This window comes from Pectinophora gossypiella, chromosome 6, assembly GCF_024362695.1.
Source record: "Pectinophora gossypiella chromosome 6, ilPecGoss1.1, whole genome shotgun sequence".
NCBI classification, from domain to species: domain Eukaryota; kingdom Metazoa; phylum Arthropoda; class Insecta; order Lepidoptera; family Gelechiidae; genus Pectinophora; species Pectinophora gossypiella.
This window is the reverse complement of record NC_065409.1, coordinates 14,646,659-14,658,725: the sequence shown is the minus strand read 5'-3', so window position 1 is coordinate 14,658,725 and position 12,067 is coordinate 14,646,659. Positions and strand designations below refer to the sequence as shown.

The 12,067-nt window shown below is 35.2% G+C and overlaps 1 protein-coding gene across 8 annotated transcripts in view; it reads right to left on the bottom strand.

The window, feature by feature from the left end:
• LOC126367741 (E3 ubiquitin-protein ligase HECW2) overlaps positions 1-10,263 on the bottom strand; it is a 126,607-nt gene extending 116,344 nt beyond the window's left edge. For 2 of the 8 annotated variants that reach the window (XM_050011434.1, XM_050011442.1), the window contains exons 1-2: positions 10,191-10,208; positions 7,838-8,153 (exon numbers count right to left, since the gene is read on the bottom strand). In XM_050011434.1, the coding sequence (XP_049867391.1) occupies positions 7,838-8,153; positions 10,191-10,193 (319 nt within the window). In that variant the 5' untranslated portion in view covers positions 10,194-10,208. Of the gene's footprint in view, positions 1-7,837; positions 8,199-10,133 lie in introns of all 8 variants that reach the window. The other 6 variants (XM_050011437.1, XM_050011436.1, XM_050011438.1 and 3 more) reach the window with 6 other exon arrangements.
• Between the last annotated feature and the right edge of the window lie 1,804 nt (positions 10,264-12,067).

Sequence of the window (12,067 nt, the reverse complement as noted above, 5' to 3'; positions counted from 1 at the left end):
AACGTGCCTTACGAAGCACGAATCTCGCGAGACCTCGTCTAATTTTTCGGGATCAACCCTGAAGCACAATACTTATGACGAGGTCCCATTCGAGATTGACGGGATTGGGCGAATCTCCTTGAGTTATACTTTTTGTTTGATTTTTATTGATTATGTTGATTTACAAAGAAACCTTAATTATTTCGTTTTAATTAATCTAAAATAAAATATCACAAATAAGCAGTTTCCATCATTTCAACCATCCTAACTTTAATTTTTTTTATGAACTTGACGAGATCCCGAAAATTTCGGGATCTCGCGAGATTGATATTTCTAATCTCGAGGGATCTCGAATTTGCGATCTAGAGTCGGGATTGCATTCCCTACGCACCACTGGACCACAGAAGCCTATTATAAACAAAAGCACAATAGTCAAACCCGCTACATTGAGACTTAAATCGTGATAGAGCGAAAAGATAAGCGATTTATCTATGTTCATACAGCTTGCACAATTGAAATTAGTTCTCATAGTTTGCCTGTAAATAATTGGAAGCCGTCTATTCTTTTTTCTATCTCTTCATCGCAGGCTTTGCATCCTACACGGTCGTTAGTAGACAGTAATGAATGAAGAGGTTGTTTTGTACAATCTTCATTAGCGTCACGAACGACGAACGATTTGCAAAGATGGACTCTCCAGGTTACGTTCCCCAAAAACAATAAATAATAATAATATATTTATTTCAAGTCACAGGTACCCATACAGATAAAAACTAAACTAAGACTAAAATAAAAAAAAATATATAAATGTGTAAAAGGTAAACATAAAAAATGTAAAAATAAAATAGTAAAATTGTATACAACACAACACACTAAAATATCCCACACTTATATAAGTTTACCGTTCTCAGCGCGGTGCAAGGCAGCCCAGTGATGGAAAAAACCATTGTCAATGTCATCGACGTTGTTTTGCAAAATTGCATTGTCACTAGCGCGGAGTCTCTCCCAAAACGAAGCCGCCCGTGATCGCAGGATTGCGAAAAAGTCGGGGACCCCGGCCTCCGCGAACATGCATTTCGCACTACAGAACCGAGGCAGTTTCATCAGTATACGGAAAGCGTCATTGTATTGTACTCGTAGTACATTAAAGAAGCGTTTGGTGTATTTCACCCAAAGTTGACATGTATAAAAAGTTTGGCAATAAGCCTTAAACAATGCTACTTTGACGTCCTCCGTACACCTACAGAAACGTCTCGCGAGCATGTTGCAGCGAACAGCCAGGGCCCTCCGCTCCCTCTCCATATCCTCCTCGTCATTAAGATGGCGTTGTTCAGATTTACTCGGGTACAGACATAAGCAATATCATGTACCCACTTTAGGGGTGGTATTGATAAACTAATCAGAATCATTTACTCAACGTAATTATCATGGATAAATAGGCTTATAATAGGCTTTTTTACATAAAGTAAGCTTCACGTGAGCTTTAAATTTGTTCTCTGACAAAAATATTATCTGGTATTTTATTGTAAAAACGTATACATCTACAATCTTAGCTGAGACTGCCCTCAAGACCAAGCCCAACTTCCTGTTTTTATATAAGAATCTTGAGGTATATAAGAATCTTGAGGGCAGTCTCTAAGCTGAGATTAGTTTATTAATATCACTCTTGAACCCTGTCGCACTATCACATTTGACATTTAATGAGACTTACGGTTTAATTTGTCAAAAAAGTTAATGTGACATGTTTTCAAAGTGTATACATATTAGTACTCGTGACTCTACATAACTATTCAAAAATATAATATAATGGCAGAAGCAAACATAAAAATATTTGTTGCTTTAGATTTGGATCAGATACGGAATAGAATTATGTTGCTACTTACTTATAATTGCTTCTCTTTATTTTGATCAGAAAAATAATAGGTGTAAGATGTGGTGTAATAACAAGGGGTCATTATTTATATTCAAAGATAAAAGCATAATGTCTGTTATCTATGAAATTAGAAAGTTAAATGTAGGCAAATCTGTACAACGCCATCTTTATTTTTTTGGGAAACGTAGCCTAGAAAGTCCCCCATTAAAGTGAAAAAAAAGAGTGTGTACATGTAACATTAAATCACAAAAATGTGTCTCGAAATTTGTATGAAAAAGCAACCTGTGACGTCATAGAAAAACATGACAAAATGTCGCACTTATTATTATGTTTTTCTTTATTAAAATTCATAAATGAATTAAATAGAAAAAATAACTTTTTTGTCACCTTTAGATCTTTATTTAGTAATCAGAATATCATCATTGGAAAGAAAGAAAGAAAATATTTATTTCCATGTTGGACGCCACATTTACAAACTTAAATTTCAGAAATTAAAAAAAAAAGAGAAAAAGACAAATAATTACAGATATCAAATACATAATGGAGGCGCCCAAAATAAAAAAGGATCTCCCTCAGCATAATGCCACCTTTAGATATTTATTTAGTAATCAGAATATCATAATTTATCTTTGACCTAGGAAACTACGCAATTGCATACAGCAGCAAATTAAAACAATGAAAATTTTGCAACCGGTTCCGCGGCCACTGCGATGTGACACAAATTAAATTAAATACACAGTTGGCGAAAGCTGGAGAAATTCGACGGGGACATCTCTACATAATTCAGATGACAATCAGATTGCTTGAACTGTACATATTTACCATCGTTATTTTTTATTTACAATTTTAAAGCAAATAATGGTGATAATTCCTGTAAATACCATCTAATTTTATTTTAAGTTATATCTGTCATTTTCTTATCCGCCGAAAAGGAAAGGGACGGGTAATCGACAAGCATAAAATTTATGGAACACACGTCAATTTTAAGCACAAATCTAAAACAACCGTCTAAAAATTTTACATTGGCCAATAACCCGACAGAATTAAGTTGACAGCACACGTCAAACGGTTTGCATACCAGCGAGATACCTTTTCGATTCGCCAGGGTTCTTCATTCATTTACTCATTCTTCCTAAAATCAAGAGCTGTCAATCATCCGTCTCTTTCCTTTTCGGCGGATAAGAAAATGACACGTATAACTTAAAGTAAAATTAGGAGGTGTCTGCAGGAATCGGGGCCATTAGATACTTAGTTAATTTAAAAAAAACACGAGGCTTTCAGACAATTAGCCCAAAACGCCAGCAAGTCATATATATACAATATTTATAATGAAAGTAGTAAATAATTTAGCAATGAGAAACATTCCAAACTACGTTCTCCAAAAACAATACAGATGGCGTTGTACAGCTTTAACGAGATAATTACAAATTTTCTCAGTACTCGGGTACATAATTAATCCAAAATACAATGTAACGGCAGAAGGATATATAAAAATAATTGTTGCTTGACATTTGGATCACGTTATGTATAGAATTATGTTGCTACATTATTGCTTCTCTTTATTTCGATCAGAATAATAGTGGGTGGAAGATGTAATTGTGACTGGGTTTTATAAAATGAGGCATCATTTATATCCAAAAACAAAGATAAAATATGCATATGTCTGTTATCCATGAAATTAGAAGGTTAAACGACGACAAAACTGTACAGCGCCATCTGCAGTTTATGTACAGATAACTAAGAAATAAACTGGCACCCATCTGCTAATGTATTGTAGTCATTTGATTAACGTTGTTGATCGCTTCCATTCCAACCCACAAGCGCAAACGCAAAGCGTTATTGATCCGACTGTATCCAACTCCAAGTGCGGTTTATACTAAGAAACCGCTACGCAAAGGATCCCGTTGCACCAGCGAGGTTTCGTTTCAAATGTAGTTTCACAGTAATGAGCATTGCCGAGGAAATTACAAGCGAGTTGGCTGGTGAAAGGTAATCTGTACAATGCAGCGGTTTATGTAACAGCCGTTTCTGTCGTCCAAATAGCACGCGCCGGTTGCCTCACGTCGTCAATATGCAGTGCAGTCTTTTGTTTCAGTGGAATGTCTACCAATAAGGGACTTTCCAATCGGCGTTCCCCAAAAACACGATAGATGGCGTTGTTTTTTTCTCCTTTTAAACTTCTAATTTCATGGATAACAATCTTTTTCTTTTTTTTGTTTTTGTTTTCCCCGAAGGGTAAGGCAAAGGGAACTATGCCCATACAGCCATGTCTGACGTATTTTTTTTCTTGATGATTAATGAAATGATGAATGGTGATGATGATGATGAAACCTAAGCCCCCACCCTCGGAGTAGACTCCTACTCCGAACCCCAAACGAATTAACTCAAAAGTCCGCATAAACTTTTGAGTTATGAAGCGGCTTCCCGGCACGAAGCGAAAATAGGCAGATACACTTTGTTTATTGAATACTCCAATATAATAACACTCGCGAATGTCTTCCGACTAACTTAATGCGATCATTAACCACAAAACACCACTTCGTATTAATTATTTGTTTTTGGGTATAAGTTTTTTTGGCGGGAAATGGGAACGGGACAGTTGCTTTCTTCATTGAATAATCTAAATAATTAATACGAAGTGGTGTTTTGTGGTTAATGATCGCATTAAGTTAGTCGTAAATCATTCGTGAGTGTTATTATATCGGAGTATTCAATGAACAAAGTGTATCTATCTAATTTTGCTTCGTGCCAACAAGCCGCTTCATAACTCGAAAGCTTATGCGGACTTTTGAGTTAATTCGTTTGGGGTTCGGAGTAGGAGTCTGCTCCGAGGGTGGGGGCTTGGGTTTCATCATCATCACCTTTCATCATAACATTAATCATCAAGAAAAAAAATACGTAAGACATGGCTGTATGGGCATAGTTCCCTTTTTCTTACCCTTCGGGGAAAACCAAAACAAAAAAAAATGTTTTTGGGTATAAATGATGACACTTTTTATTACACCAAGGTACAATTACAACTTCCATCCATTATTATGATCAAAATAAAGAGAAGCAATATACGTAGGTAGCAACATTATTCTATACATAATGTGATCCAAATATCAAGCAACAATTAGTTTTCTATGTGTTTCTCCCATTAAGTACATTACATTATTGAATAATTTTGTACCCCAGCAATGAGAAAATAGGTAATTATCACGTCAAAAGTGAACAACGCCATCTATCGTGTGTTTGGGGAACGTCGATTGGGAAGACCTTCAGTGAGTAGCTGGTTTGAAAATGTGTGATTGATGGACGCTAGCGCCCCGCGCGATTGTAGGAATTTAAGGCGAGGACCGTTAGATAAGTCATCTCTTCCGAAAGTCCTTAGGTGTGTAGGCGGTAGAGGAGATTGGCGCACATATCCTTTTATGTCAAGGTTCATAACTTTTTTTTTAAATTAAGATGGGTTTGCTCTTGACTTCGTTCTTCCACGAGGAGAAGAAGAGATCGACGGGATAACTTTGAAAAAATGACCTCAGTGCTCCGTTGGGCTCGCAATTCGGAAGTCCGGGGCTCGAATCCCGGTGGGGCTCACCACAATAACAAATCAAAGTAAGATGATCCGTGCATCGGAGGGCACGTTAACCAGTCGGTCACGACTACTATTTACCTAAGTAAGTATTAGTCGTTATGTGAATCATATCAGGAGCTTATGACCATTCAATAGTACCAGGGATGATGAGGTCGGTCATTGAACTCACAACACTTTTTTTTAATTTCTGTAATTTAAATTTGTAAAAGTGGCGTCCAATATGGAAATAAATATTTTCTTTCTTTCTTTGCATAACGTGCCACGTAACGGTCTCCGTGGTCCAGTGGTTTGAGCGTTGGGCTCACGATCCAGAGGTCCCGGGTTCAAATCCCGGTGGGGACGTATCATAAAAGTCATTTTCTGATCCCTAGTTTGGTTAGGACATTACAGGCTGATCACCTGATTGTCCGAAAGTAAGATGATCCGTGCTTCGGATGGCACGTTAAGCTGTTGGTCCCGGTTACTTCTTACTGATGTAAGTTAGTAGTCGTTACATGAGCCATATCAGGGGCCTTTAACAGGTCAATAGTAACCCTGACACCAGGGTTGATGGGGTTGGTAATCCACCCCACAACACACACGATAGAAGAAGAACCCACACGAGGTAAATTTTAACGCATCCGTTATTAATTTCACAATATGATAAAAGGATCACTTTCTGAAGTAGCAAAGTATCAATTGCAGTGTAATTCCGCAGTGCATAACAGGTTACGAGAGTATGCAATTAAAGGCGTGCGTGGGCGCAGATTGCACTTCGTGGCATTCGTACAACCCTTAAAGAGCAATTATTGCTTTCTCAACGATAATACGTAATCTTTTGAGTGCTTTAAAATATGACTGTGGCTTGAATACGATCTGTAATTTATAGCGGGTATTTACCAAGGTAAAAGGAATAGATTTGGTTTAGAATGATTTCAATAAAGGGTTATAGCCGTAGAAATTCAAAAGGTTATCCTAAGCGGTACGCTGTAGTTCAATTTAGTATTTGAAGGTTTCCAAACAGAAATTTTATAGCGAAAAATATATACGCTTTTTAAAATTTTCTTTCCTTTCTGCTCAGGGGTAGTTGAGAATTATCTCTAAATAGCTACTTCTTTATTCAGAGTAGTTTTTTTGTAATTATAGACGGCGATACGGCGCCTATCACGTAAGTCTCACAGAAAGCTCGGTGAGGCGTGGGTACTTAATTCATCTTACAATCTTACATCTTAAATTGGGGTATAGTCGTATGGCTTATGTTACGCTTTTTTGTAATTATCTGAACATGAAACCCATTTCTATTTAGCAGGATTGAATCAGCAAAAAGTTCGCGTGCGCGATTTTGTGGAAGCGTGCCAATTTCCACGAGAATTTTCATGGCTCTTGTTCAAAATTTCTGATTCCAACCGATTTATCAAGATGACAGAGCCTACGGTAAAGGGGTGTGCCCGCTACGTACAAGCTTCCTGTTGTCAATTAATGCAATAAGCGGTCTTGTACCGGTGCCGGGAACAGTTATAATGCGGGATTACGTCTCCAGTCTTTGCGAGCGATGTCATGATGTTTGCAAAAACCGTCGACAGCGAAGTAAACAGTTCAAATACGCATAAAAGTACCACACTTCCACAAAGTTTTGTAGAAAACAGTGGAACGTAGGTACGGTCACGAGTACTAATATGTATGTATACACTTTGATACCATGTCACATTAACTTTTTTGACAAATTAAACCATTAGTCTCATTAAATGTCAAATATGATAGTGCGACAGGGTTCTAAAGTGGGTACATGATATTACTCATGACTGTACACTGTACAGTACCGATAGGTTTAGAAGATAAAGTCCAAATTTGGATGTATTTTTTGCGATTCTAGAATCGCCTGATTGTCCGAAAAAGTAAAATGATTCCGTGCTTGGAAAGGCACGTTAAACCGTTGGACACGGCTATTAGTTGTAAAAACACCTATACCAACCCGCAGTGGAGCAGCATGGTGGATTATGCTCCATACCCCCTACGTTTGATTGAGGAGAAGCCTGTGCCTAGGAGTGAGACATATTATTATATAGGTTGTTTATGTTGTATGTTATATTTTTGAAATCAAGATCGCGAATAACAAAATTAAAGAGTTTTTCAAAGTGACAATCGCAATCACAATAAATCACATTTTAATCGTTTGCATCAGCACTGTTTTTGCAGGTATATTATTTGGCAAAACTGCGCGAATGGGTCACGGCATTCTACCGTAGCGAATTCTAGGTTGAAGTACCTACTCGCGCAATCGACCAAACAGAATCCAAATTAGGCTCTTGAAAATCGCAAGTAATCAACTGAAGGACTGTATTGTAATTGGCAATTATGATGTTGTTTTTATAACTGAATTTCCAAGTACTGATATCTTGAAAAAAAATGAAGGTAGATATTTGAAGACTCACCTGTATAACATAGCGCGATGTAATCCTTCGTGCCGATGACACCTTCAGGAACGCTCCACGACACTTTGAACTCATTTCCATCAAGGGTCCAACTGACTTCGCCTTTGCTGCTCGAATTCGCAGCATCAGCTCCGTACACTTCGACCTTTTCATCTTTCTCGCTGCTAACAGCTTCTTTTATAGCACTGTCTACTGTTTCCTTCGCACTTTGTCCTGTCTCGATTACTGTTTCGAGACTACAGTCTTCGTCACACTTTTCGTCTGTTTTGACACTATCAGCACAATCATGTTCTTCTGACATGACTCTTTGCCGGCACTGGTTTTAAAACGTCCTCTTCATTGAACCATTACTAGAATTCTACTTGTGTAAGCAATAAAAACAAAAAAGGCAGAGGTTGTGACGGAAAAATTCCGCAGCGTTATTGAATAAGCCTAGACAACGTTTACGATGGTACTTGGAGCATGTTAAGAGCTAACTGTGGGGGTGCAAGGAGGTTAGTCTGAGGGTGGAGAGGGGAGGGGTGCAAGCGGCGACGTCGCGACGCCAGCCCGGCCGGCGCCGACGACCCACTGACGCCTAATGTAGTGTATTCACTGGCTGGCTTCCTACAGACACTTAAGGCAAATCAAAAGAGACTCTATAAGGGGGTAATAAAAATGTAATTATAGTAATGATGTATCTGGATAGAATGGACTGAGGAGCAAAAAAGAATATACAATTTGAATTTCAGTTCAGAATACACAGACACAGACAGACAGGTACATAGTTAGGGTTGTTAAATAGATGTATTAATGTTGGATGTCATTCTAAAAAGCTTATTTTATCAAAACACTCAACTAGGTATATTCCCAATTGGGCTAGTCAAAGGTACATCCATTGCAAGATGAACTGAGTACCCACACTTCACCTCATTATTTTATCCTAATCCAAATAATTGCTTTTTTTACCACAAAAACACACTGAAGGAGTTGCATACATAAAAGTTTATAAACCTATTTTTTTTTCTACTACTATCGTGTGGGTTGTGAAGTGGATTACCAACCTCATCAACCCTGGATTTTTTATATTTGGAAGTCCTTGTGAAAGTAAAAAAAAATGTGGTTAGAATTTAACTTGAACCATGATATTAATTCATCATTCTAATGAACATCCTCCTATGCTTTTTGTAATTGTTTTGTGAAAAAATTTATGTGATGTTATTGTCTTGTCTTTGTGCGTCCTTTTATAATAAACAATTTCTATTCTATTTCTTTTCTATAATTTATAAAAAGATGATAAGAAAAATAATAATTTATATTCATACTTGAACATTTCAATGATAAACCATTTAATAAATTACAAAATGTAGCACCATATTTCATGAAACATGAGAAATTTAATATTCCAGAATTGAAATTTTTGCTTCATTTTGCTTAGTTTTCAATATTGACATAAGTCCTACTTCAATATTGACTTAGTGAAAGTTGTCTTATGAAAAAATATAAGAGCATGTTCCATAAATAAGCTTTTTAGATATCTACACTATCAATTAAAATACCCAGTTGGTAACATAATAACATAAGTTTCATGTGGATATTTAGATAGATGTTCCAAAAAAAAGTTTTTAAGACACATTATTTGTCTATATTAATGTCACCATAAAAATATCCAAGAATCTAACTAAAACATAATGCCAGTTTCTTATGATAGGGTTTTATGTGTTTTCATTAGATTATAGGGATTTTTATGGTGAGTTTAATGATAATTCCAGTGCCTTAAATCTCACTCATCTACTATAATTAGAAAAGTGAAAAAGTGTATATTACAGGAATAGAGTATACACAGTCAGGAAACACAAACTTTTAATTTATAAATTAGACACTATTATTTTGAGAATCATTTAAAATTTTATCTTTGAATGAGAATATAAATTTTAATTTTACGTTTTTTTACAGATGTTTTATAATAATAATATGTTCAGTGTAAGACACTAAGGATTAAGGGTAAAAATTAAATGTTATGTTGTAAAGATATTTCTTTCTAATAAAGACAAATTGGAAAAGGTTCGAAAGGTTTATAATAAAATGTTGCATTTTTTAGCAATTTGCTACGAAATAAACTTAATGTATTGCTTACTTATCTTTATGCCATGTCCCTTGCGACATGTGCTGACTAATATAACTGACTATAACTGCAAATAAAGGTATTTACTAAATTTAACGTATTTTTGACCAATAAATCCACAAGAAACTGATATTAATATAAAATAGTCGTTCAATATAAAAATGCACTTATTATAAGAATTGTGAAACGAACATTGACACTATACACAATTTACCGAAAAATAGTTTGATTTTATCACGGAATATGAACCATTTATAGCTGCGAGGGCATTTTTTTACAGCAAAAAACACTATTTTTTCTCCCCAACCCCAATGCAGAAAAATCACGATTGATGACAGAAGTTTGACGTTGCAGAAGACATTCACAAACTCATAAAAATAACCCATTAAGGTTTACACATTACTTATTTAATTACTGAGCTGTTTTTGTTTATTTGTCATAAAACCCGTGTGTTTGTTTTTATCATAAAAGCTCTAAGTTATCATAAAAAACTTAAGCTAATATAGTTAATTCAGTAATTCTTCAGGAACATCATCCATGTCCATGTAATGAAGATGATAAAATAAAAAATAATAAAGTTAAATTAGTTTTAGAACGCATCTGACATTACAACTTCAGTTTAGAAACGGTAGGTAACGTTGCGTTTATTTTTCGTACCTAGACCTAGTTCATGTAATATAACACAATAAGAAAAAAAAGATGACTACAAAGTTGAAACTGTTGTCTCTGTTTAAAGTTTTAACTGTGGACGGTTGGTTGTTTGTTCACGTATTTTTAAACGAAATCTAATATGTCAATAAATAAATTGCTAATTTAAAAATTACGAGTACCTGCAGGTTATTTTAATCGATTTCATAATATTTTTAGTAGAAAATAAGCATCTCAGTGAAAAACATTCAGTATGACATCAATGCCTTCAGATTCAGAATCCAATGTGAGCGGATTCATACGATACAGTAACAAAAACTTCAAGCATTTGTATACGTCTATGATAGAGGTAAATAATTCGCATTTTTATTAATATCCTACGCTTACTGTACAGATTTTAGCTAAATTTAACTGCTGACTGTAATTCTTAAGTTATTTTAAACAAACCTTACGCCTAACGGCAAGGACAACATGAAGATATTATGTAAAATAAATCATGTTTTTAAAGACCTACAAAAGAAGTTTATTGGAACCTATTAGGAGATAGACTTAAATTCTAATAAAAACATTTCTACAAGTTTATTATTGATAATTATGTTTTGATCTTTTAAAAATCTTAGTTATAATTAAAACAGGACTACTTATTGTACCTTGGTGACTATTTATAGTAATTTTATTGTGCTGTTTTTTTTTCTATTATTATTATTTGTAAAATTGTTATTTTAGCTGTAATGTTGGTACTTGTAAAAAGAGAAATATAAATAATGTGAGTTTTAATTTTGTAGAATTTTTCAGAAGTGACGATTCTGACTTGAAGGACATCAAGTACAAACAACTTTTAAAAAAAATATAATTAAAAATTTATTTTTTATTTTACAGAACATGGAATCAATAAACCAAGATCTACTAGAGATTGAGAAGAACATGACAGGCATCGTCAAACAGGCTGGGCCACTAGAGAGTCAATTAAATACAATGCTTCAGTCTCTGCCAAAACAAAATCTCAATTTGCCTATGGACACTGATTGATACTGATTGATTGATTGATAATATTGATGATTGGATCATTCTCATTAAGGGTACACTTGGACACACAATAAGTAATAATACTACATAATAGAATGGCTAGTCTCCACTTCCCACCAGTAGCTGAGCTAGGTTTACCTCACCCCCCTCGGTCTTACTTTAGTCTTCAATTGGGTAGTTTCCTAGGTCAAAGATGATTACTAAATAAAGACAGATCTAAAGGTGACAGAAAAGGCTTTCTATTTAACTTATTTCTGAATTTTAATAAAGAAAAATGTAATTGTAAGTGACACTTTGTCACTTTTATGACGTCACAGGTTGCGTTTTCATACAAATTCTATAGTAATTTCGTGTTTTGTTTAGTGAAAAGTAACTGATTTGACTCATTGGACACTACCCTATTGTATGGGCATCACACGTCACACACAGATGCGCGTGTATGACAACGTCAA